This window comes from Brachyistius frenatus, unplaced genomic scaffold (genome assembly GCF_029030835.1).
Source record: "Brachyistius frenatus isolate BFR_SWC_R1_liver_20210118 unplaced genomic scaffold, ASM2903083v1 Contig_159, whole genome shotgun sequence".
Taxonomy (NCBI): domain Eukaryota; kingdom Metazoa; phylum Chordata; class Actinopteri; family Embiotocidae; genus Brachyistius; species Brachyistius frenatus.
This window is the reverse complement of record NW_027210758.1, coordinates 214,169-240,000: the sequence shown is the minus strand read 5'-3', so window position 1 is coordinate 240,000 and position 25,832 is coordinate 214,169. Positions and strand designations below refer to the sequence as shown.

Below are 25,832 nucleotides of genomic sequence, written 5' to 3'. Positions count from 1 at the left end.
TGCATGCCGCTGCACGGGAATGCGGATTATTTCATATATAAAACTTTTGAGAAAAGACGCCACAAAATCCAAAAAATATTGATCAAAACAATCACAAAAAAATTCTGCAAACATCCTGGAAGGGACTGACGAAAACTAAATATTTAGTTGACTATTAAATTTCCTAATTTCGAAGAAAAAAGTAAATAAAGTCTTTTTTTTTTTTTTTATTGATCAAAATAATACATGTCCCTCGTAATTAATACCAAAACATTGATGGACTTTCTTGAAATATTCATTAAATTAGAGCAGATTTTTTGGGGGAAAATTAAAAATAAAGTTCAACGTTAAATGTGACGCTAGCGGAAACCTTTTTAGGTAAATATTGAGTTAAATAGAAGTTTAGTGTCTTCGGTCAGATTAAATCTGTCGAACGATGTTTTTTTGTGTGTTTTGTCGGATGTCTTCCAGATAACTACGTGGAGGACGACCCGGTACCGTGTGCGTTCGCCGGCCACGGCCGTCAGTGCGCCATCAATGGCACCGAGTGTCGAGGCCGGTGGGACGGACCCAACGGAGGAATCACCAACTTCGACAACTTCTTCTTCGCCATGTTGACGGTGTTCCAGTGCATCACGATGGAGGGATGGACCGACGTCTTGTACTGGGTAAAAACAAAATGGTTTTTTCAATTGGATTTTCCCGCCTTTTTTTTTTTTTTTTTTGAACACTTTCAATCGTCTGTTGTTTTTGTTCGGTTTGCGTTCAGATGAACGACGCCATCGGCTTCGAGCTGCCCTGGGTCTACTTTGTCAGTCTGGTGATTTTTGGCTCCTTCTTCGTTCTCAACCTGGTTCTGGGAGTCCTCAGCGGGTTCGTAATCTTTTTACCAACTTAAAAAAAAAAAAAAAAGAAGAAAAAAGACGATTTGCAGCTTTTTTACTCGTGTTAAAATTACAACTACATTTAAATTCTGATCAAATAATCCGGATTTGAATCATCTCTGAATATAATAATAATAATAATAATTTTACTGCAATCAGACTTTACAATAACTCACCTCTAGCCAAATCAGTCCTTCAGCATTAACACCATTGCACTGTTGTTCAATTAATGAAATGATTTTCATTTTCATTTTCATTTTCATTTTCATTTTTTATTTAATTTAATTTAATTTAATTTAATTTAATTTAATTTAATTTAATTTAATTTAATTTAATTTACTGTGCATTTCTTTTTCTTTTATATTCATACTTTTACTACTTTTTAATTTTTATTCTGTAATTTCCCTTCACGGGATCAATAAAATATCGATCAATCGATCTGTCCATCTAAACTCTTATTTAATATTCTGACTGTAGGAATAACTCGGGGAGTATTTTCAGTACTTTTACTTTGAAAGGACCTGAGTGGTGAAAATACAGCTGACGTTTGTTTGTGCGAGTTTTTGAACGTTGCGTGAAACGTTTGCAGAGAGTTCAGTAAAGAGAGGGAGAAGGCGAAGGCTCGCGGGGATTTCCAGAAGCTGCGGGAGAAGCAGCAGATGGAGGAGGACCTGTGCGGCTACATGGACTGGATCACGCAAGCTGAGGACATGGACGAGCTGGACGAGGACGGAAACCCACGTAAGACACGGGGGGCGTCTCCTCGGTGGTCTCACGGTGTTTTAGGTCTCTTTTTTAGTTTTGACGTTTTTTTAAAAGGAGTGCAGAGAGCTGTGTCGTTATTGGAACGAGGTCACGGGTGTCCAGGTGTCCCGTGGCGTCCTCCTGGTCCATCCTCCTCGTCCCCTCTCGGGAGGCGTTCAGGCGTCCTCTCGGTCACGTGACTGAACGTCCTCGGCTGACTCCTTCTAAAGGATGTTGAATCGCAGCCGATTAAAAATCTGTGATGAAAGTGAACAAGATTCAATTAATGAAAAGAAACCAATGAGGAGTTAATTGGCGGTGGGCGTGGCCTCCACCAGGGTCGTCCTTATGGTCATTATGGTTTTACGACCTCTTGTTTTGTCTGCGTCTCAGGTCCGTCTCTGGGCGACCTGTCGGATAAGAAGAGAGGGAAGTTCGGATGGTTCAGTCACTCCAACGACACTCACGGTGAGACACACACACACACACACACACACACACACACACACACACACACACACACACACACACACCCTAGATGGTTTGTCGTCCAGTCTGGTTCTGGTCTGGTTCTGATCAGCTCTAGTTCTCGGTGATTAACATGTTTGTGCAGGTAGATCAGCACCGGTTACTGTGGTTACCGCGGTAATCTGTCCCGGTTTAAAATGAAAAAAGTAAAAACCCAGAGACCGACCCAAAGAGAGCTGGATAACACTCTTAACTGACGTGTACTGATCTACTGTACGTTTCGGGGACCTGGTAGTTGTCGAGTCCCCAGAACGTCAGTAAAACAAACACACGCAGACAGGCGGAATATACAGTCAATCTATAAGAGCTCATTCCTGATCTCTTCTAGGAACTGTTCACACACAGTTTGTGCAGTAGGTGTGTGTGTGTGTGTGTGTGTGTGTGTGTGTGTGTGTGTGTGTGTGTGTGTGTGTGTGTGTGTGTGTGTGTGTGTGTGTGTGTGTGTGTGTGTGTGTGTGTGTGTGTGTGTGTGTGCCAGTCAGTCTAAATGTAGAAGACTTGACTGTGTGCCGGTGGAATATCTGGGTCTCTGTCCTCGTATTCATCTGACCCTGTTTCTAATCAGATTTACTCTCTGAGCTCGGTTTGGATTCACTGGCATCGAGCGAGGCTCAGAAAAACATTTCAGCCGAGCAGATCAACGCACGGACATGTAAAATAATGAATAAATAAACAAACAAACAAACGGAGGGAATCTGCGGTCAGATGTTTATCAGTCAGCAATAAGAAACTACAGATATATACGATATGTGTTATATGTTATGCTGAAAGGTAGAAATAACAGCGTATATGAATGTTATTATTTCAATCAGTCCACCGTCTATAATTTTAATAAGATTATTAATAACCTGAAAAAATCTAATGAAATGGAGATAATCCTCTTTAGTTAATACTGACCTGATACACATCGTCAGAGCGAGCTAAAGGCGGATTCTGTCATTTATTTCCAGTCAAATATTTGTTTTCTATTATGTAACAATAAAGTGGGCGTGGCCAGTGTGAAAAGTCAACATATTTATCCAGTGAATCTACAGATAAAACTGCTAAAAAAAACAACAACATCATCAAACCTCAGTAACTGTCCACATGGTGGCGCTGATGCTGAAGATTATTCGTCGGTAGAAGGGACGATAACTGTGATTGGTCGCGGTGCGAATGGTTTTCTTAAGCCACTCCCCTCATCCCAAACACACCCCGTACGACATGTCGCAGATGACAGTGAGTGATGTCATCGGGCGAACAAATTAGCATTTCCCAGCATGCCTTGTTCCTTCGCACCTGTTGAGAATAAATCAAACAAATTAAATTCGTGAATGTGTTGAAATAACATCTGTCTGTCTGTGTTTCTGTCTCTTTCTGTCTCTCTGTCTGTCTGTCTGTCTGTCTGTCTCTCTGTCTGTCTGTCTCTTTCTGTCTCTCTGTCTGTCTCTCTGTCTGTCTGTCTCTCTGTCTGTTTTTCAGCGAGTCTTCCCGCCAGTGAAACAGCTTCTACAAACACGGAGAACATCGATGAAGAACACACCGACTGCTGCCAGGCCTGCTGGTAACACACACACACACACACACACACACACACACACACACACACACACACACACACACACACACACACACGTCAGCTCGCGCTGTACAATGTTTCTGCATCGCCCCCTTCAGGTGAAACCGTGAACTGACGTCTCTGTTCCGTTTCAGCTCCGGGATGATGAAGCTCGGCTGCTGGTGAGTTCACTGACTGTCAGACGTTCGTCCGTTTGAACGCTCCTCTTCGGTATGACTCTCTCTCTCTCTCTCTCTGTCTCTCTGTCTCTGTCTCTGTCTCTCTCTCTGTCTGTCTTCGTCCCAGTCGGACGTTGCGTCGCTGGAACCGAGTCTGCCGCAGAAACTGTCGCACCGCCGTCAAATCCGTGACTTTCTATTGGCTGGTTCTGCTGCTCGTCTTCCTCAACACCTCCCTCAGCGCCTCGGAGCACTACAACCAACCGGACTGGCTGACACAAGTCCAGGGTAACGACAGGCCCCCCCCCCCCTCTGACTGATCAATACGTTTTAACAAAATGTTCAAAGGTTTTTGGGGGGGGGGACAGGAAATCATCAACGCGCCGTGTCGCAGTGTTTGGAGAACCCTTGTTGCCATGGCGCCACAGTTTCAGGTGGTCTGTTGTTCTCTGGGTTTCAAAAAGACGCAGCGACAGACAGGAAACTGAAAGTGACAAAAAAAAAAGGGAAAGAAGAAGAAGAGCACACAGACTAAAATACAGCAGGGAGGGAAGGACAAAGAGGGACAAGTGAAACTAATTAGGACTAACTCATCAGAAATGTTTATCTACCATCCTTGTGGGGACATTTTGGAGATTTTTGGGACTGTTTCTTTTTGTGGTTTGTCTGACCTTGTGTCAATTTGCAGTTAACAGTTTTACCCCCCCTCCCCCCAAGACATCGCCAACAAGGTGCTGCTGTCTCTCTTCACGGTGGAGATGCTGCTGAAGATGTACAGTCTGGGCCTGGCTCACTACTTCGTGGCGTTCTTCAACCGCTTCGACTGCTTCGTGGTGTGCGGCGGCATCATGGAGACCATCCTGGTGGAGCTGGGGATCATGCCTCCGCTGGGCATCTCGGTGCTGCGCTGCGTCCGCCTGCTGCGAATCTTCAAGGTCACGCGGTGAGAAAAAATAAAATAAAAAATAAAAACCCACTCCTGAGCCCGGCAGGTACGAAAATAAAAAAAATAAAACGGTCACACGCGCTCGTTTCGCCTCCTTCTGATGTCGCTCTCGTGTCCCGCCTCAGCCATTGGACGGCTCTGTCCAACCTGGTGGCGTCCCTGCTCAACTCCATGAAGTCCATCGCCTCGCTGCTGCTGCTGCTCTTCCTCTTCCTCATCATCTTCGCCCTGCTCGGCATGCAGCTGTTCGGGGGGAAGTTCAACTTCGACGAGACGCAGACCAAGCGCAGCACGTTCGACGCCTTCCCGCAGGCGCTGCTCACCTGCTTCCAGGTAACCGCGGCGACCTTCGACGTCACTGGCGCGGAAGAGGCGTTGCCCCTGACGACGGTTGTTTTGTGTTCCAGATCCTGACGGGTGAGGACTGGAACGTGGTCATGTACGACGGCATCATGGCGTACGGCGGCCCCGTGTTCCCCGGGATGATCGTCTGCGTCTACTTCGTCATCCTCTTCATCTGCGGTAACTGTATCCTTGACGACGCACAGCATTATAATAAATGATCTCGTCGGGACGGCCATGATGGAAGTCAGACTGACGGAGAAATAACGTAAACATTCAGCCACCTGCTGAGTCACTGGTTGCTATGGTTGCACCTGCTGAGTCACTGGTTGCTATGACAACTCCCGCCCCTCCAGTGGAGCAGTGACCCAGATGGACACAAAGAGGAGAGCTGACAGAAACAAACCAGGAAAAAAAATGCTTCGAGAAATACCTCGTAAAACGAAAACTACAAGTCCAATCGAAAAGATTCTTTCAGCGTGAGCTGCAGAATCTTGTCGTTAATAACTGAAGTCATTTTCATGTCCGTACTGCGTATTATACAGGCGTGGTCGCAGCTGAGAGACGCCCTCCGTTTCTGGTTTTGGCCCGACGTCTCAGAGCTCAGATATAATGGGAGTCTATTGGAGAGTTGGAGGGAGCACTCGGCGCTCAGAGGGGATTTTGTCGAAAACTGTAAATCCTATCGCAATGAGAGTCACGCTGGGTGAAAGCTAACAAAAATCTCTACAGTTCGATGTATAATTTGTGCTGTAGAGTTAAAATTGTGGGCAATTAACCCAACTTTTTTCACAACATTTGGGGGTCAGAAGCTAGAGTGCGTGACATCACGCGTGACATCACGTGTGACATCACTCCCTCTAGCTCCGTCCAATACACACCCATTGTAAACTGAGAAAAGGTCCAAAAAGTTAATAAAATGTAAACAGCCGTTTTGTAGAAGCCGGTGGAGATATCAGAACGCGGCTTCAGTCAGTGAAAGTTCGAAGCCTCCTGAACCGTTTAAACTTTCAACGACGTTTCTCCTGTAAAGTACGACGGAGCTGTGGGGCTCCAAAGACGGCTGGGTTTGTCACTCGTGGAGACGTTCTCCATTCGTTTCATTGGGAACATTTCGTAAACAGTGTTTACGATGAATTCCTACCAAAGGAAACAGACGCATGTTTTTCCAGGTAAATAATCAATGAGAGGAGAGAAATAATCTAAAATCGGAGCGTCCTTAACGAGCGCCAGACATCCTGCTGAACGTCTTCTTGGCCATCGCTGTGGACAACCTGGCCGGAGGAGACGGAGACGACAAGAGCAAAGAGTGAGTGGACGAGGAGAGACGAAGAAGTAAAAGACAAAAGCAGGTGGTTATTTCCTGTAAAACCATCTTCTGTTGTTTTCTGCAGGAAGAAGAAAGAGGGAGCCGAGGAGGAGGAAGAGGAGGTGGGGGAGGAGGAGGGAGAAGTGAAGGTGAAGATGCAGATCTGACCGTCGTTGGTCTGTTAACGATATAAGTGGTCGGGTTTGTGTGATCAGCTGTTTTGTCTCCAGGTGGACATCGATGAAGACACTGAGTACGAGGAGGAGGAGGAGCTTCCCGAGGAAGAAGACGGTCGGTCCTCAGTTCTTCCTGCTTCCATATCTCAGGGTCCAAATCTGAGTGATCAGAAAGCTTAAATCAGAATTTCTTTTAAAGTGTTCGTAGCTTCCAGGTCTGAAAAATTAGGCTGATTGCAGAAGTGTCTTCAGCTGCAATACCAGCGAGTGCCACTAGAGGTCGGCTCCAAAAAGCCTCCGGCTCCATAGACTCCCATTCAACTTCTCTCATCAAATCCAAAGTGAATAAAATGTGTCCATCAGTTATCTCGGTGTTGTTAGCTAAAGTCACTCCTTCTTCTTAGTTTTCTGGAGGTCCATCTGAAAATAATCCCTCATTCATTAGAAAAGAAGATTCAAGAAGACCTGTTTTTGGGGGCGTGTCTGTTTGATTGACAGGCCTGTGGTGCAGTCAGATTACAGCTATCGGTGGGCGGGACGTAGTATCGTCAGGTTTCCAATCAGATTGAGTCAGATCCACCGCTTAGCTCCTCCCCTCCAGCTCATCCAAATATGGTCCCTTCCTGCTGTGACGGTGACGGATTCAGGCCTGAATAGGAATGTTGCTAACGAGAAAACGGGCCTCTAGATATCCCGAAAACACCCTTTAACTAACTGAAGGAGAAAAGAGAAAACAAAATGTTTATTTCTCCCCTCAGACGGAGCAGCCCAGTTAAAGATGCCCGACCTCACTCCTCCTAAAGAGAAGATCCTTCCGATCCCTGAAGGCAGCGCGTTCTTCTGCCTCAGCAACACCAACCCGTACGTATTCACGCTTTTTTTTTATTAATTTTTTTTTTTTTTTATCAGCATTGTTATCTTAAAAAAATCACTGAAAACTTTTAATAAAAACAAAACCCAAATGTCTGTTTCTGTGTTGCAGCATCCGGGTGGCCTGTCACACCCTGATCCACCACCACATCTTCACCAACCTCATCCTCGTCTTCATCATCCTCAGCAGCTGCTCGTTGGCCGCCGAGGATCCGATCCGAGCGCACTCCTTCCGGAACAACGTGAGTCTCTCCCGAAACCCGGCGCCAACGGAGGCCAGCCACGCGGTCCCCTCCCCCCTCTCGCAGCCAATCAGAGCCGAGTCTCGCCGGCGATGTCGTCGGGGCCACGCCTCTGGTGGGGTTTTGCGTGGTGGGAGGGGGCGGGGCTTCGGCAGATTACGCAGCAGAAGTGGGTCAGTGACTAAACGGGTTAAAGAGGGGAAAACACACGAGAAAGCAAATCACCAGTTCACTCACACACACACACACACACACACACACACACACACACACACACACACACACACACACACACACACACACACACACTCAGAGCAGCAGCTGTCTTCATGCAAGACGTAGCAATTAACAACAGCTGAGAGACGAAACGACTCTGAAGGTACAATCAGCTCGTTCTTACTGTATGTTCTCCGTTCTCGACTGTTTCTCTACAAAAAAAACAACCAAACTTAATTTCGTCATTTAACATCGTGCCGAGCTGTTTGTTAGTTTTCATCTTCCTTTTTTTTTTTTTGGGTTCCATATTCAGCAGTTTAGAAGAAAACTGGAAATTTGAAATTCTGCGTAACCGCGCTCCTTCTCATCACCTACGATGTTTAGATCCCGAAGAATGTTGAGATCTGAGATTCGTAATCGAACCGTAAGCGTAAAACTGACGGAGAAAAGGAACAAGTCGGGAAATGAAATGTTTGCCGCTCTTTTGATCCGCTCCCGTTTGCCCTGTTAAAGTCACTTTATTACGCTGTTGATACAACACTTCCTGTATCTGAGGCTGGTTGTTCTTCAGACATGTTAAACCTGGACCTGAGTTGTGTGTTTGTGTGTATAACAGTGTGTGTTTGTGTGTATTTGTGTGTATTAACGGTGTGTGTTTGTGTGTATTAACGGTGTGTGTTTGTGTGTATTAACAGTGTGTGTTTGTGTGTATTAACGGTGTGTATTTGTGTGTATTAACGGTGTGTGTTTGTGTGTATTAACGGTGTGTGTATTTGTGTGTATTAACGGTGTGTGTTTGTGTGTATTAACGGTGTGTGTTTGTGTGTATTAACGGTGTGTGTTTGTGTGTATTAACGGTGTGTATTTGTGTGTATTAACGGTGTGTGTTTGTGTGTATTAACGGTGTGTGTTTGTGTGTATTAACGGTGTGTGTTTGTGTGTATTAACGGTGTGTATTTGTGTGTACAGATTCTGGGTTACGCCGACTACGCCTTCACCTCCATCTTCACCGTGGAGATTCTGTTTAAGGTAAAAGTCGCTCCGTCGGACCTTCTTCCTGTTCTGGTCGTCATGTGACGCTGACATCTTCCTCCTCCTCCTCCTCTTCCTCCTCTCTGTGTGTCAGATGGCGGTCCATGGAGCGTTCCTCCATCAGGGCTCCTTCTGCAGGAACTGGTTCAACCTGCTGGACCTGCTGGTCGTCAGCGTCTCGCTCGTCTCCTTCTTCCTGCAGTCAGTATCAAAAATCTCCGTTTGGTTTTGGAGGAAAAAAAAAAAAAAAAAAAGTACCGTTTCCAAAAACAATAAAACAAAAAGTCATCTTAGGAAATAGGACAATGAAACCTCGTGTTGTTTCTCCGCTCTGACGTTTCGTTAGTCGAGTCGTGACCCCCCCCCCCCTTAGCCGTCGCTTGCGGGCGAAGGCGGCGTTCGTTCCTCACGGAGGGTCGAGCTGCAGCTGCAGAAGAAACAAAGTGGAAATAATTCCAATTCTACTCACTTTTAACTCGTTATTATTTTTTTTATGCACGTTTGATTAAACAACTGAAAAAACAAAACCGAAACCCCGATCCCTGATTTAGAAACTGATCCGCTGCGATGAGGTTTTAAAAAAAAAAAAAAAAGACCGCCGTGTGTGTGTGTGTGTGTGTGTGTGTGTGTGTGTGTGTGTGTGTGTGTGTGTGTGTGTGTGTGTGTGTGTGTGTGTGTGTTGTGTGTCTGCAGCTCCAGCGCCATCTCGGTGGTGAAGATCCTCCGAGTCCTCCGGGTGCTCCGACCGCTGAGAGCCATCAACAGAGCCAAAGGACTCAAGGTACCATGATGCGTTTATTGACTGTCGGACAAATGGCGGTGTGTTTTAGAACCGCAGACTTGTATAATAAAAATGTTTCTGAAAAATAACCATCAGAGCGATTTTCTTCAGATGTCTTTGTTTTGTCGAATCAACAACGTGAAACAAAAAAATATTCAGTTTGTAAGATTAAAAAAAAAGAAAAAACAGCACTAAAATTTACACGTCTTTCAACTAAAGGATTAACTGGCAAATCAGTTAAAAGCTGAAAATACCTCTTTTTTTTATATAAGAAATTATTATCTATTAAGAAGAAACTATTGAAGCATGTACAAACAAAAAACTGGACATTTTCACAGTAAACTTTAGTTTAAACAAAATTTTATCTCATGAACTTTTTTCCGAAATAAAACTAAATGCCGAGATTTGTAAATGTCATTCCTGAAATAAACTGATTTAATCATAAAACGACAAATATGGACATCATAACCATAGACTGTATATAAAATAGACATAGTCTAAAAAATTAGGCTGATTGCAGAAGAGTCTTCAGCTGCAATACCAGCGAGTGCCACTAGAGGTCGGCTCCAAAAAGCCTCCGGCTCCATAGACTCCCATTCAACTTCTCTCATCAAATCCAAAGTGAATAAAATGTGTCCATCAGTTATCTCGGTGTTGTTAGCTAAAGTCACTCCTTCTTCTTAGTTTTCTGGAGGTCCATCTGAAAATAATCCCTCATTCATTAGAAAAGAAGATTCAAGAAGACCTGTTTTTGGGGGCGTGTCTGTTTGATTGACAGGCCTGTGGTGCAGTCAGGTTACAGCTATCAGTGGGCGGGACGTAGTATCGTCAGGTTTCCAATCAGATCAGTCCGATCCACAGCTTAGCTCCTCCCCCACAGCTCGCCCCAATATGGTCACTTCCTGCTCCAAACCAGGTTTTGACAGTGTTTTCCGTGTGTGTGTGTGTGTGTGTGTGTGTGTGTGTGTGTGTGTGTGTGTGTGTGTGTGTGTGTGTGTGTGTGTGTGATGCAGCATGTGGTCCAGTGTGTGTTCGTGGCCATCAGGACCATCGGGAACATCATGATCGTCACCACGCTGCTGCAGTTCATGTTCGCCTGCATCGGAGTCCAGCTGTTCAAGGTGACGAAGATGCCGTCTGACGGACGTCCTACAAAATAAGAGTTCGAACTCCTTCGACGTTTAACGAGTCACGTGTTTCATTCGTGTGCGTTTTGTGGTTTCAGGGTAAATTTTATCGCTGCACAGATGAAGCCAAACACACTCCTGATCAGTGCAAGTAAGTTTGAAGTTCCTCAAAAATGAACACAACTGAAAGGGTTTAAGGTTCTGGTTTAGGTTTAGTTTTAGTTTATGGTTTAGTTTAAGGTCATAGTTTAGGTTAAGATGATGGTTATGGTTTTGGTTTAGGTTAAAGTTATAGTCTATCTTATTATTTGGGTTTAGGTTATGACTAAGGTTGTAGTTCTGGTTCAGATTTAGTTTATGGTCATGGCTACGGTTTGGATTATGGTTATGGTTTAGGTTTAGGTAATAGTTTAGGTTTAGCTTAAGGTTATGGTTTGGGTTGTGATTTAGGTTCAGGTTTAGATGAAAGTTACGGTTCAAGTTCAGTTTTAGGTTCAGGTTTAGATTATGTTGGACTTTAGTCTCCAGGACGTGAGTGAGAGTCCGCGTCCTCTGAAGTGCTGTAAACGTGCCCGTGTGTGTGTTCAGAGGGACCTTCGTGGTGTACAAAGACGGAGACGTGAGCCACCCGATGGTCCGACAGAGGATCTGGCACAACAGCGACTTCAACTTCGATAACGTGTTGATGGGGATGATGGCGCTCTTCACCGTGTCCACCTTCGAGGGCTGGCCAGCGTGAGTGAAATCAAATCTTCTTTAATCATCTTTAATCATGATGGTCACCTGATCAGAACCGACTTCCTGTCTCCGCCTCCTCCAGGCTGCTGTACAAAGCCATCGACGCCAACAGCGAGAACTCCGGCCCCATCTACAACTACCGGGTGGAGATCTCCATCTTCTTCATCGTCTACATCATCATCATCGCCTTCTTCATGATGAACATCTTCGTGGGCTTCGTCATCATCACGTTCAGGGAGCAGGGAGAGCAGGAGTACAAGAACTGTGAGCTGGACAAGAACCAGGTAAACTCACCTGTGTGACGAATCATATCAGAGCCAAACATTTTTATTTAAAGTTTTAACGTACGTTTTAATGTAGTTTGAGTCCGTTTTTTTTTTTAATCTTTATCAAGAAAGAAATGATAGTCAAAAAAATAAACTGGTTTGAGTTTAAGAGAAAAAAATTATTTGTAACTTTTACTTAGTTTTAGTCTGTTTTTCGCAGTGAAAAAAAAACCATTCATCATATGTTTAGTTTTCAAGTTCCACGATTACTTTTTACAGTTTTAATAACATTTGTGTCATAAGAAAAGAGGTCATGAAGAAATTTTTGGTTTTTTAAATTCAAAAATTTGGTCAGCAAATTTGTTATAATACATACATATTTTGTATTTTAAATATCTATATATTGTTTTCTTTGCAGTAGATTTTGTAATATTATAATTTTTCTTTGTGAATTCTACAGTTTATATAGACACCAGTGAATTTGTTCATCATAGCTTTTGTTTTCAAATTTCCAGTTCTGGTCTCGTTTTTGTTCTTAAAAAAAAGGCGAAATGCTTTTTTCTGTTTTAGTAAAAAAAAATGTTGAGAAAAAAGGTCATCAGGGTATTTTTTTACTTTTCAAATTCTTCTTTTCATTCAGTTTTAGTCTCATTTTCATCCTGAAAAAAGTGACATCAGTGAATGTTTTACATCATAATTTTTGTTTTCACATTCAAATTTTTATTTAGCTTTTGCTTTAGTCTCATATTAGTCTTGGGGGAAAAAAAGGATGTCATGGGTACTTTTAATCATAGTTTTATTTTTAAAATGTCACTTTTTAGTTTTAGTCAAATTGTTCTTGTAAAAAAAATGACATCAACATTTTTACTGGAAACAAAATGTGCCGTCAGTGAATATTTTTTTTATCGTTTTTATTCTTAGATTCTACATTTTATTTCAAACTATTGTTGAAATACTCTCAGTACTGTATGTATATATTCACCCCGCCAGCGTCAGTGTGTGGAGTACGCTCTGAAAGCTCAGCCTCTGAAGCTTTACATCCCCAAGAACCCGGTTCAGTATAAGTTCTGGTCCATCATCAACTCCACCGGATTCGAGTACATCATGTTCGTCCTGATTCTGCTCAACACCGTCACGCTGGCCGTTCAGGTCGGTCAACGTTTCATCTTCGTGCTGCGACTGAAACTCAGACTCTCAACTTTAACTCCAACCCATCTGACGGTTCTTCTTCTTCTTCTTCTTCTTCTTCTTCTTCTTCTTCTTCTTCTTCTTCTTCTTCTTCTTCTTCTTCTTCTTCTTCTTCTTCTTCCGCAGCACTACGAACAGTCCAAAACCTTCAGCCACATCATGGACATCCTCAACATGGTGTTCACCGGACTCTTCACCGCCGAGATGCTGCTGAAGCTGCTCGCTCTCAGGCTCAGGGTGAGCAAAACAAACGCACCCGCAGAGAAACACAACATAACATAAATGAGTCTATAAATGTGCACCTTTTTAAAAATTGTCTTTATTTATTCTGGTATCAAACTCGTGCTACTTTTGTGATAAATTTAAATCGTAATGCTTTTAAAAAAAAATAATTATTAACTCGTCTCTGCAGCTGCTGTTTCCCCCTGATTTTTATTAAATCATTAAACATATTTTTGTTATATATTCAGGGTGAAAACTGTTTTTTCTTATTGCTCTGGTTTTAAATGATTTTTGTGGTGGAAATTCTTTTTGTATTTTTAAAAATGTGTTTCTTAAATGTCCAGCTGCAGTAGAAATAAAAAGGGGTTCGAAAGATACTTTTATGAATTAAATAACCTTGAATATCACTTTAAAACCTTTGATTTGACATATTTGTAATGAATAAGTTGTTGATAGTTCTCAGAGTTGCACCTGTTTGATACAGACTTTAGTTTTTGGTTCATGACGGACTTGTTTCTCATGAAAACTGCCGGCTTCCACCCAGCAGGGGGCGCTGCAGAAACGTTCAGTTTTATGTGCATGTTGTTTAATGTAGATCCTCTTCTTTCTTTTTTTTTTCAGCATTACTTCATCGACGCCTGGAACTCGTTCGACGCTCTGATCGTCGTTGGGAGCGTGGTCGATATCGTCGTCACCGAGTTCAGCGTCAGTACCTGAGTTTGTTTTTCTTCAGATGATGAAAATATTTCAGAAGAAGCTGAAAAGATTTTTTTAAAGTTTCGATAAACTCTTTGGAAACTAAAAAAACCCCGCAGTTTTGTCTTCTAGAGGTAAAACCTGCTTTCTGGATTCAGGATTCTGGTCACCATCGGTGTGTTTAGACCATCTGTTACCGTGGTAACAGTAATACAGCATGAGGTCTGTAGTGGTTTAACGTGACCACTCTGCCCTCTGCTGTGTCTGTCAGGAGTCGCTGTTCTTCCCTCATCATGTGCAGCTGAACCAAACAATAACTGCTTTAAAATTTGTATCCAGTGGTTTTACTTTTAATATAATGACATAAGAAAAAAATAGTCAACAGAATTATACTTAAAGAAAATACATTTGATCAGAAATTTTGAAAATTTAATTTCCTTTTTGTCATTCATGAATTATTTAAATCCATTTTTTTTCTTCAGAGCGGAGAGGACAGCTCCCGCGTGTCGATCACCTTCTTCCGCCTGTTTCGAGTCATGCGATTGGTCAAGCTGCTGAGTAAAGGAGAGGGCATCCGCACGCTGCTCTGGACCTTCATCAAATCACTGCAGGTCAGAAGAGGCGGGGCTAACCAGGAGAGGGGGCGGGGTCAATCCAAGAGGGTGTTGACAAACATAGACATAGCGTAATACCACTAGAGGGCCACTGGGGGTAAATAATTCCAGCGTTGATTAGATATTATGATTTAAACGGGTATATATGGTGGGGAGGGCGTGGCTGGTTTGATTGACAGGCCTGTGGTGCAGACAGGTATTGGTGGGCGGGGCTTAGTGTCCTCGTCCCTGGCTCGTCCAAACCGACGGGTTTCTACGTGTCTGCTGCCTTGCTTCGGGGCTCGGTGGTCCTCTAACCTCGTCCTCGTCCTCTCTCTCCGCAGGCGCTGCCGTACGTCGCCCTGCTCATCGCCCTGATCTTCTTCATCTACGCTGTCGTCGGCATGCAGGTGAGTTCACGCAGGAGAGCGATCCTGCAGGGGGCGCTCCGAGCCGATTCCAATAAAACCAGCGGGATGTCCGTTTTTCAAGATTTATTCTTGATTGAAGTTTTGGTTTTGTCTCTTCGTCAGACGTTCGGGAAGGTCGCGATGCAGGACTACACGCATATCAACCGAAACAACAACTTCCAGACTTTTCCTCAGGCTGTCCTCCTCCTCTTCAGGTCAGATCCTCTTCCTCCTTTTTTCTTCCTCCCGTCACCGACTGATAATTCCTCCGTGGCGTCCCGCAGGGCTCCGCTACGGGTCCCTTTCACTTTCATTTCTTATATCATCCAACAAAACGTCTCCACGGGCAGGACTGAAGTTTTTATTGTTGTTATCTGACCTGTGTGTGTGTGTGTGTGTGTGTGTGTGTGTGTGTGTGTGTGTGTGTGTGTGTGTGTGTGTGTGTGTGTGTGTGTGTGTGTGTGTGTGTGTGTGTGTGTGTGTGTGTGCAGGTGTGCTACAGGTGAGGCGTGGCAGGAGATCATGTTGGCCAGTCTTCCCGGTAAACGCTGCGACCCGGAGTCGGACTACGAACCAGGAGAGGAGTTCAGCTGCGGCAGCAACTTCGCCATCGTTTACTTCATCAGCTTCTTCATGCTGTGTGCTTTCCTGGTCAGAACACACACACACACACACACACACACACACACACACACACACACACACACACACACACACACACACACACAGGCAAAAATAATAATTTTACTATAAAATTTTACCCTGCCAGAAATTCCGATGGAAACTTGTGCTTTCTAGTTGCTCTGATAAGTTCAATGTTTTTCATTTTCACGATTATTAAAAAAACAAGATATTTTTTATATTTCATTGCCAACAGCAGCTTTTATATAAACTTCAAATTTTCACATATTTGTAGCCAACAAGTCGTAGATAATTCTGCGTTTGTTTGATACGGACTGTCGTTTTTGTTGTGTTCGCGAGTGGATGGTTTCCATGGAAACAGCAGAAAAACAGATTAAATGGCGTTATTTTTCTTCTTCTTCTTCTTCTGCTGTGTTTTTGTGGCGCCCCCTGCTGTTTCGTCTCCATCGACCTTCACGTTCAGACTTGCCGTTGCCGATCTGGAAACAAAACATTGATTTAAAAACTGTTTTTTTTTTTTTTTTTTTTAATTTTTACTCTCCTGCAGATTATCAACCTGTTCGTCGCCGTCATCATGGACAACTTCGACTACCTGACTCGCGATTGGTCGATTCTGGGGCCGCATCACCTGGACGAGTTCAAGAGGATCTGGTCCGAATACGATCCGGAGGCCAAGTACGTTGTCATGTTTTCCATCCATCATTTCTATAATTCATCTTAATCATAGAGAGAGAGAGAGAGAGAGAGAGGTGACAGGAAGTGAAGGGAGAGACCGAGAAAATAAAAGCGGCAGAACAATCATCTGATTTTACACACATTTAATTAAAAAAGTCTCCTGGGATTTAAAAGTGATCAGAGGTTTGATCTGGATCAGGACCACCCTCCCCCACGCCTCGCCCCCCGCTCCTCCCCAGCCTACATTTCCAAATGAGTTTTTCCCTCCCGCCGGTTGGAGGGGGGGAGGTGGATTTTTTTGTTTTGTTTATTCCAGCGTTCAGTGACCCCAATCAGTAAGGAAGAGTAAAAAAAAAACGTCGTCCGTGTTGTTGCGGCGCGATGACACTCCAGATGTTCTCTTTTTTTTTCCCCCAGAGGTCGGATCAAACATCTGGACGTGGTGGCGCTGCTCCGCAGGATTCAACCTCCGCTCGGCTTTGGGAAGCTCTGTCCTCACAGGGTGGCCTGCAAGGTAAAAAAAACAACAACACACACCACACTGTCTGCTGGGATGTAAATCCAGGAAGCAGGAAGTGATCTTCCTCCTCTTCCTCTTCCTCCTCCTCCTCTTCCTCTCAGCGCCTGGTCGCCATGAACATGCCTCTGAACGCCGACGGGATGGTGACCTTCAACGCCACGCTCTTCGCTCTGGTCCGCACCGCCCTCAAGATCAAGACCGAAGGTACGACGCCTGGAGCTCTGTGTGTGTGTGTGTGTGTGTGTGTGTGTGTGTGTGTGTGTGTGTGTGTGTGTGTGTGTGTGTGTGTGTGTGTGTGTGTGTGTGTGTGTGTGTGTGTGTGTGTGTGTGCGTGTGTGTGTGTGTGTGTGTGGTGCCTGGCTCAAAGGCTCCAGAGCAGCATGACGACCATACTGGGTATAAATGTTGGATTAAAATGCTGCAAGCTGGCAGTAAATCACCGTATTACAACGTATATTGAATCATTCATCTCAGTAAACCATTTTTTTTAAACAAAGTTCTGCTGTCAGATCATCAAAAAAAGGATTTTAAAAAGCAAAGAGGTTTGTAGTAACTAAAGTTTTTCAATAACAGTCAGCTGGATGTAAATTATGGGGTGCAGGGCTGTTTTTAAGGGTCATAGGTCAGAGTATTATTCTCTGCTATCCATTCATGCTACATGTTGTTTTTTTTTCAGGACAATCTGGGCTCTCCAGATCTGTCATCATTTAATTTGATAATGCTCTGAGATTTTTTTTTTTTTACATATTAGCCTTTATACGACGGAAAAATACAAATTTTTACTTATGAATTTGTTATATTTTTTTACATGTATCTCACCCATAAAAAATATTGTCAGGAGAGATATCTTTTTATAGTCATGTAGAGGAGATCGTCTTGAATCTGAAAATATCTGAACCGTGTTTGTGGGACACTCGATGACTCAGCAATTAGAAACAATTTGTGCTGAGTGCCTGACGGGGAAAGAAATACATAACGATGACGCAACTTCATGCAAATTTCAAGTTGACTTTTTTCTAAAGCAACGCTTCATCATACAAAAGCGAAACTGACATTTTTGGAAAGCTCGAGTCGTCTGGTTTCATAAGACATCTGCTGCACGTCTCTGTGATAAACACTCGCTGCGCAATTCAACCGAGAAGAAAGGTAGGATCTCTCAGGTTCTGAGAATTAAACCATAGTGACTTGTATCTGACCCCGCCCCCTCGGCTCCCGTTGCTAGGTAACCCTGACCAGGAGAACGAGGAGTTGAGGGCGATCATAAAGAAGATCTGGAAGAGAATGAAGCCGAAGCTGCTGGACGAAGTCATACCACCGCACGAAGGTACTCGTCTCAATCTAACATGAGCAGCAGTACCGACTCTGACCAGCAGGGGGGGGCGCCGTAATCCAAAGTTGTCCTCTCTCTCTCTCTCTCTGCCTGCAGAGGAGGAAGTGACGCTTGGCAAGTTCTACGCCACCTTCCTGATCCAGGACTACTTCAGGAAGTTCAGGAAGAGGAAGGAGAAAGGAGGTCTGAACGTTGAGCCCGACACCACCAACCCGTCTGCAATCCAGGTCCGTCTGTCCGTCTGTCCAGATCCACAGACTGGATATAAAAGTGTTCGTAGCTTTCGGGTCTGAAAGATGGTTCCGACGCAGAAGTTTTTTCAGCTGCAATACCAGCGAGTGCCACTAGGGGTCGGCTCCAAAAAGCCTCCGGCTCCATAGACTCCCATTCAACTTCTCTCATCAAATCCAAAGTGAATAAAATGTGTCCATCAGTTCTCTCGGTGTTGTTAGCTAAAGTCACTCCTTCTTCTTAGTTTTCTGGAGGTCCATCTGAAAATAATCCCTCATTCATTAGAAAAGAAGATTCAAGAAGACCTGTTTTTGGGGGCGTGTCTGTTTGATTGACAGGTCTGTGGTGCAGTCAGATTACAGCTACAAATCAAAATCTGAACCGGAGGCTTCGTAAACGTTCACAAACTGACGTGATGACGTCACCGCTGGATGCTGATTGGTCCAGACTGTCTTTTATAAATCTCCTCCAGCGTGTCTTGTGTTCATGGGATTTCTCGGCGTGTTGCGTTGCAGCTGTGTAAAGCCGGTCTGAAGACTCTGCAGGATCTGGGTCCGGAGATGCGTCTGGCCCTGAACGAGGACCTGGAGGAGGACGAGGAGGCCATGATGGACGAGGAGGAGGAGGAGGAGCTGGAGGAGAACGGCGCCTACAAGGTCCTCGTCCCGCCTTCATCAGGCTTCTGCTCAGAAAACAATAATAATAATAATAACGGTCCTTTAAAGTTTCTGTTTCCTGTGTGTCTGCAGGGCGAGAACGGCTACGTACCGGAGAAAGAACGACGGGGCTCCTTACTGACACCTACTGGTAAACAACAACATCATGTGGATCTGAATTTATTATTAAAACAGAGAGCTTTACAAACAGAAATTACTTTTAATTTATTTTTATGTGCAGGTCCCGGAGGCGTGGTCGGCGGCGGCGACGGCGGCGGCGTCTCCAACGGAGGTCTGATCCACCGGGTCGGCTCGCTCACCAAGATGCCGAACGGCAGCGAGCACGACGAGCATCTCCGCCGCGGAGACAGCATGAGGTCGTCTGTCAATCATCACCAACACCGCCGCCCCTCCGTGAAGAACGGCCTGCTGGACCACGTCCACAAGAGGCCGTCCTACCACAAACACGGAAGGTAAGGTGTCGAATTACAAAACAAACAAACAAACGGGGGAGGTAAGGTGTCGAAACTTCAGCAGGAGGCTGGTGGAGCGATTTGTGTTGATTGACAGCTGTCTCAGCCAATCACGCTCTGCTGTCGTTGTGCAGGAGGGACTCGAGAGACAGATGCTGGAGGAACGGAGACGTGGAGACGTATGGAGAGCAGGGATACTACAGCAGAGAGGAGGACAACGACAGCATCACCTCCAGAGACAGGTACATGGCAGACAGACAGGTGGACAGACAGACATGTACATGACAGAGAGGTGGACAGACAGGTAGACAGGTGGACCAGCCGATAAACAATGACTCAATCTACTTCCTGTGTTTACGTTTGCAGAAATTACCCCGACGAGCCTCCTCTCTACAGAGACCACTACGATGGCCACGCCCCTTACAACAGTAGCTATGGTAACGGCTACAGCGAGGGCAGGAGGACGACCCGCCGGCGCCTGCTTCCTGCCACGCCCACAGGTGAGACGATGTCCCGATGTGACGACAGGCCGTGACATCACTACCTGTACCTGTGACATCACTGACAGCCGAGCGGGTGCGTTTGTTTTGTCCATCAGGTCGGAAGCCGTCGTTCAACATCCAGTGTCTGAGGAGACAAGGCAGCAACGACGACCTGCCGATCCCCGGGACGTACCACCCCACCTCACCGCCCCGCCGCACACGCACACAGGTAACAGACACACACACACACACACAGTAAACAACCCCCCCCCCCCCTCCTCAGTAAAATGAAGCTCCTCTTCCTCAGCAAACCTTCGGCGGCTACGAGTCGCGCCGCTCCTCCGGTCGCTCCTCGGCAGCCTCCTCGGCGTCCTGGGCTAACCCGTGTCCCCGCCGCGGCCGCCTCCTCTACGCTCCCCTCATCCTGGTGGAGGAGGAGGGCAGCCCGCCCTGGGGGGGCGGAGTAGGGGTGCCCGGGGGGGAGCTAAAGAAGGGACCAGCAGGAAGAGGTGAGGAGACCGTTTTTCAAAATAAAAGCATAACAGGTGCAGGAATTATGTCTAAAAATCTTTTATTGTGAAAACGCTCACAGGAGGTTTAATGCGTGATGTCACCGTCTGTCCACCAGGTGTGAGCGTGACGGGTGCAGCTCCCCGACCGGCGTGGTACGGTGGCCCTGCAGGGACATCAGGTAGGGCACACACACACACACACAAAAGGGGAGCCACACCCACTTCCTGTGTCTGACGGTGTCATGTGACACGTTGCAGCTCCGCCCCCCTACCGGGCCTACACCACCCTCAGAGTTCCCTCCCAGCTCGGAGCCCAGTTGACGGAGAAGCGCGGATCGGCCGACAGCCTGGTGGAGGCGGTGAGACGGAGCCGCCTGGCGATTAACGATCAAGTTAGCGTGAGTGTGTTGCCACGGAAACGAGCCTCCCGCTTCTGTTCTGGTCTCTCCCCGCCCTGCAGGTTCTGATCTCGGAGGGCCTCGGCCTCTACGCCCGGGATCCCAAGTTCGTGGCGTTCGCCAAGCGGGAGATCGCCGACGCGTGTCACATGACGGTGGACGAGATGGAGTCGGCCGCCAGCGACCTGCTCGGGTCCGCGAGCCACAGCTTTCTCAGCAGCGCCGCCGCCGCCGCCTCCGACCCCGCCGACCCCGCCGCGCTCTACAGCGACGAGGAGCCAATCAGGACGGGCCGCGACGAGGACGAGCTGGCCGACGAGATGACCTGCGTGACGTCATTCTGAAGGCTCTGGACCAATCAGGGGTGGCGGGGCTAAAGGAGGAGGGGCATCCGCGAGGGATGTTCCGGACTTTGATTGACAGGACGACTGACCAATCAGAGAGGAAAGAAGTGAGAGGACAAATCGTCCTGTTAAATTAAGAGGAGGATGTGAAGAAGGACCAATCAGAGTTGAGAGACTAAAAACAAACATTCAAGCAAAGAAGGAAAACGGAGGAAGTTTAAAAGAAGTAAACGAGGAGAAGTAAACAACACAAGATGGCCGCCAGCAGCGCGTGACTTGCGCTGTTGCGTCGGCATGGAGATTTTTTTATTTTATTTTTTTAGGGATACAATCTGAGTTTCTGGTCGCCGAGCTACACGGATCTCACTGTACCCACGATGCATTTCTGTTTCTGTGATTGACAGCTGACACGTTGCGTTTTGAATTTATATATTTAAAGAATTTAAAAACTGCACTTTTTTGAATTTTAGTTTTTATATTTAATTTTTTTTTGAATTTGTGTGGAACCAAAAGTGGTAATTAAGTTTTATTATTTAAATACGGAAGATTTTCAAAGAGTTCAAACGTTCAATTAATCAACACATTTTAAGTGACATTTAAACTTCAACATGAAGTATTCTGTCCAAATTTCAAGAAAATCATAAAACGGAAACACAAATCGATGCTAATATGAATTATTGGAAGTTGTACGGATTTGTACAACTTGATTTCTTTTGAATAAATAAAAACCCTCCATAAATCTATCGGTGAAAATAAAATTCTGAGCTTTCAGGAAATTCTGAGGGCGACGTTTGCATTTACTAGCTTCGGTCCAGAACTAGTTTTCTCTTGTTTATGTTGTTAAAAAAATTGTTTTATTAATCTAAAAAAAGTTATTTATCTATTTTATTTTGCTCTCAAATCAAACTACCAAACTAAACATTTAGAAACCCAGTAAAGGCAAATATATTTCCTGAGTCCAAGTTTTCACGTAAAAAGCGAAACGTCGAGTTTTTCATGTGTCTGAAATGAAAAGTTGTTTTTTTGTGACTAATTTATTGACACAAATAAGCTTCTGTAAAACAATAACTTGATAAACTACGTGAGTGTGGGAACGAGAGTGTTTATGACCGACTCCATTAAAAGCGTGAACGAGCGGACGTGTTCGTGCTGTAAATATAAACGGGTGCTGAGATGCCGTCAGCTGAGTTTTAACTTCGGGACTGAGGATCATCTTTTAACGCCGAACGTTATATTTCTCACGTTTTCTTCGTGTGTATTTTTATTCTCAGAAGTGGAGGTGTTTGTCCACCGGCGACCGACCGAAAAGACTTTTCTTCGCCTCCTCGTTTTTTTATGTGCCAGAAGAAAACGGAGCGTTCGATCGGTGTGTTCGTCTTTTGTTATTTTAAACGTACGAGCTTTTTTTTTTTATTCACTCTGACGGAGAAGACGGACGTTTGTTGGATTGCTTACGGTCCCGGTGGTGTTTTTGTCTCGTCTGAACTTTTTTTTGTGTTTCCGTCCTCTGTTCATCTGTCTTTCCAGCACTTTGGACAGTTTCCCGGCAGTTAAGGGCTTTTTGATTCCACGGCTGGATTTCTCCTGAAAAACCTCCTGAGACGTTAAAAACTGCCGCGTTCAGCTGAGAATCCGCTCGGACTGAAGCCTCGTTTACCTCAAATAAAGAGCGAAAACAAAAAAGCTGCTGTCAACTCGACCTGATCTGTCACTCACACACAGTCAGAAATCACAATGACATCATACGACACTATGACATCATACTACACTGACATCATACTAAACTATGACATCATACTACACTATGATATCATATACTGACATCATACTACACTATGACATCATATACTATGACATCATACTAAACTGACATACTAAACTGACATTATACTAAACTATGACATCATACTATACTGACATCATATACAGACATCATACTACCCTATGACATCATATACTATGACATCATACTATACTGTGACATCATATACTATGACATCATACTACACGATGACATCATACTATACTATGAAATTACAGTTACTGTTGAAATTGTTGGGGGTTACAGAGTGTGACACCAGAAAATAAAAGTTTATCTGTAGAATATATTACTTTTTTGTTGCTTTGCATCTTTTTGTTTTGTTTACATCTGGACAGCCTCCAGTCATTCGGCAGAAATAAGCTCAATGTGCACTGATCTACAACAGAGAGGCGGTCGGCCATGTGAACATCAGATGAAGCCGCTGTGACAGACACACGTTCGTTTTTTGCTTTGAAATAATAATAAATAAAAAAATTCAGGTTCTATTGAAGAACTTCCAATTAAAGTTGAACCGTTTTTAGTGCTGAATTCTGTTCGTTTTGTTTAAACTGGCTAGTTCACATTTAGTTTTTAGGACTTTTCAACTTCATTGATAAGTTTAAACATAAGTTACATTACTTTGAGGAAGTTATTAATATAGCTACATTACTATTAATATATATATATATATATATATATTTATTTATTTTTTCATTTAAATTATATTTGAAAAGTAACCTGCCAAAACTGGACGTGAGATATGACATCTTATATTTACTTTTGTGATTTAAACATTTGATATCGAGGTACATTCATGACATGAAGTTGTTCATACTCGTGTTTGCAGCTGATTATCGCTGCATCATTTCTCTTTTGAATCCTGAATATTGATCAGCGTGGAGACTCACTGACTGATTGGATATTTGCTCTGAATCAACCTCCAGGATGTCGTGGTTCTCTGTGGTGGCTGATTCGTGTCTGTCAGCTTCACCTGAACGACTCTTCTGCCCCCTGGTGGTAAAGAAAAAGAACACAGACAGATGAAACTTCCCATTCATACGTGACATCTATAAATGGATGAGTTAGGATGCTTTAACAGCACGTGTTTCAGTTTCATATTTTGAACGACATGCTATATAATATGACATTTTTTTTTCATATTTTATGACGACATGCTATAGTATGACTTTTTTTATCATATTTTATAAAAGTATGACGTTTTTATCATTTTATGACGACATGCTATAGTATGACAGTATGATCAATACAGCATCAATTTATCATGAATTATGATTATCAATTATGAATTGATTAAGCAGTTAAGTTAAAGCTTAAATTAACGTGGTCCACAGCCGGCAGAGGAGGTCAAAGGTTAAAGGGCGGGAAACAGGTGATCTTTCATTCATCTTTATTTTCACAGAAGAAAAAAAAACATTCCACACAGACACATGTAGAAAAAAAAAAAGGTTTTATAACTGGTGATGCGCAGAAGGGGGCGGAGTCAAAGGTCATTTCAAGGCACTATTTATCATATGAACATAGAAAGAGGTGAAAGTCAGTGAATGGAGGGGAAGGGGGAGGGAGGGTCAGAGGTCATCGGAGGACGACTCAGTTTCACTTTAGGCTACAGAGATCAATACAGTGGAAAAATAATGCTGACAGTCAATACTGGGGGGAAGGGGGTGGCGGGGGGGGGGGGGCTGTTGGGATGCTACAGTGTGCTCTTTGTAAAAACCACTCTTCATCATCATCATCATCTTCGTCGTCAGGAAGGTTCAGGAGTCTCAGAAGTGTCAGCAGGAAGTGACGGGAAAAATAGAAACTCAGCAATAAAAACAACAGAATTCAGCAGAAACAAAAAAAAAAAACAGAAAAATTCAGTCAAATGACAGAAAAAGAGAAGAAGAAGAAAAAACTGTTTGAAAACAAAAGACGTGAAAAGTTTCAGCAGCTACGAGCGATTCCTGAAAAACGCGACGACTTTAACGTACACGCTTGGAGGTCAAAGGTCAGCAGGGAAGCCTAGAGGCTGAATCCAAACAACTGCATGAATTTAATGTTTGCAGTTCCACAGTTTGACCACCGGGGGGCTCCAAACTCGAAACAAAAGTTCTAAAGAATCTGATACGAAGACGTTGACGAAAAGTTTTGAGTTTCGTGCGGAAACGTCGTTTTTTTCAAGTGTCGAACGCAGAAGAGCTCGAAGAAAACAGCAGGCTGACGTACTTCTCTTTTTAAAAATCTATAAAAATACCACAGTATCGTCAGCTGATAAAAACACATCAGCCGTCAAGTTCACGAACACGAAGCGGGTTTCAAGGAGGCAAAAGAATCAGAACCCGTCAGGGGACCGAAACCGGACCCCTGAGGAACGCCGGGTTTAAAGACCTGAGCATGACACGAGAAAAACATGCAGAAAACACCAGACTGATCCTTTAAAATCCAGGAAATATTCAAATGAAGCTCTTATTTTCCTAAAGACAGGAAGTCAAAGCACAAATCTGTTTCCTGTCAGATCTACATAGATTTTTTTTTTTTTGAGACAGTAAAAAAAACACAACACATGAAATTAAATCAGATCTGGAGGTTTGAAACGTGATTCCAGTCCGATTTTCTACAGATGCGTCTCACGATGATGACATCACAGCGTGAGCGGAATCGATGCTAACCGCCAGCAGAGCGGACAATTTTTTTTAATTTTTTTTTGTCTCTACAGGAGGACAACGGTCTGTGGAAACGGACGCACGAATACAACTTTTTTAC

The 25,832-nt window shown here is 44.3% G+C and overlaps 1 protein-coding gene and 1 long non-coding RNA gene across 2 annotated transcripts in view; one reads left to right on the top strand and one right to left on the bottom strand.

The window, feature by feature from the left end:
- LOC138631540 (voltage-dependent L-type calcium channel subunit alpha-1D-like) overlaps positions 1-21,268 on the top strand; it is a 34,478-nt gene extending 13,210 nt beyond the window's left edge. The window contains exons 8-51 of the mRNA XM_069716546.1: positions 451-647; positions 749-852; positions 1,453-1,604; positions 2,001-2,075; positions 3,597-3,678; positions 3,828-3,854; positions 3,979-4,139; positions 4,569-4,794; positions 4,923-5,130; positions 5,205-5,325; positions 6,373-6,448; positions 6,534-6,597; positions 6,679-6,739; positions 7,383-7,485; positions 7,607-7,736; positions 8,922-8,981; positions 9,079-9,185; positions 9,678-9,765; positions 10,779-10,886; positions 10,991-11,043; positions 11,481-11,627; positions 11,713-11,914; positions 12,887-13,045; positions 13,211-13,321; positions 13,928-14,011; positions 14,485-14,613; positions 14,940-15,005; positions 15,129-15,220; positions 15,497-15,656; positions 16,195-16,322; positions 16,740-16,836; positions 16,944-17,046; positions 18,065-18,166; positions 18,269-18,399; positions 18,919-19,059; positions 19,153-19,210; positions 19,301-19,532; positions 19,667-19,774; positions 19,899-20,032; positions 20,131-20,243; positions 20,322-20,523; positions 20,607-20,705; positions 20,785-20,885; positions 20,987-21,268. Coding sequence (XP_069572647.1) covers positions 451-647; positions 749-852; positions 1,453-1,604; positions 2,001-2,075; positions 3,597-3,678; positions 3,828-3,854; positions 3,979-4,139; positions 4,569-4,794; positions 4,923-5,130; positions 5,205-5,325; positions 6,373-6,448; positions 6,534-6,597; positions 6,679-6,739; positions 7,383-7,485; positions 7,607-7,736; positions 8,922-8,981; positions 9,079-9,185; positions 9,678-9,765; positions 10,779-10,886; positions 10,991-11,043; positions 11,481-11,627; positions 11,713-11,914; positions 12,887-13,045; positions 13,211-13,321; positions 13,928-14,011; positions 14,485-14,613; positions 14,940-15,005; positions 15,129-15,220; positions 15,497-15,656; positions 16,195-16,322; positions 16,740-16,836; positions 16,944-17,046; positions 18,065-18,166; positions 18,269-18,399; positions 18,919-19,059; positions 19,153-19,210; positions 19,301-19,532; positions 19,667-19,774; positions 19,899-20,032; positions 20,131-20,243; positions 20,322-20,523; positions 20,607-20,705; positions 20,785-20,885; positions 20,987-21,268 — 5,384 coding nt within the window. The remainder of the gene's footprint in view (positions 1-450; positions 648-748; positions 853-1,452; positions 1,605-2,000; positions 2,076-3,596; positions 3,679-3,827; positions 3,855-3,978; positions 4,140-4,568; positions 4,795-4,922; positions 5,131-5,204; positions 5,326-6,372; positions 6,449-6,533; positions 6,598-6,678; positions 6,740-7,382; positions 7,486-7,606; positions 7,737-8,921; positions 8,982-9,078; positions 9,186-9,677; positions 9,766-10,778; positions 10,887-10,990; positions 11,044-11,480; positions 11,628-11,712; positions 11,915-12,886; positions 13,046-13,210; positions 13,322-13,927; positions 14,012-14,484; positions 14,614-14,939; positions 15,006-15,128; positions 15,221-15,496; positions 15,657-16,194; positions 16,323-16,739; positions 16,837-16,943; positions 17,047-18,064; positions 18,167-18,268; positions 18,400-18,918; positions 19,060-19,152; positions 19,211-19,300; positions 19,533-19,666; positions 19,775-19,898; positions 20,033-20,130; positions 20,244-20,321; positions 20,524-20,606; positions 20,706-20,784; positions 20,886-20,986) is intronic.
- On the bottom strand, positions 19,505-25,824 carry LOC138631567 (uncharacterized). The gene is made up of 4 exons (XR_011311727.1): positions 23,978-25,824; positions 20,605-21,352; positions 20,327-20,464; positions 19,505-19,729 (listed from the first exon to the last, which is right to left on the bottom strand). It is a non-coding gene; the product is annotated as an uncharacterized lncRNA (long non-coding RNA).
- Between the last annotated feature and the right edge of the window lie 8 nt (positions 25,825-25,832).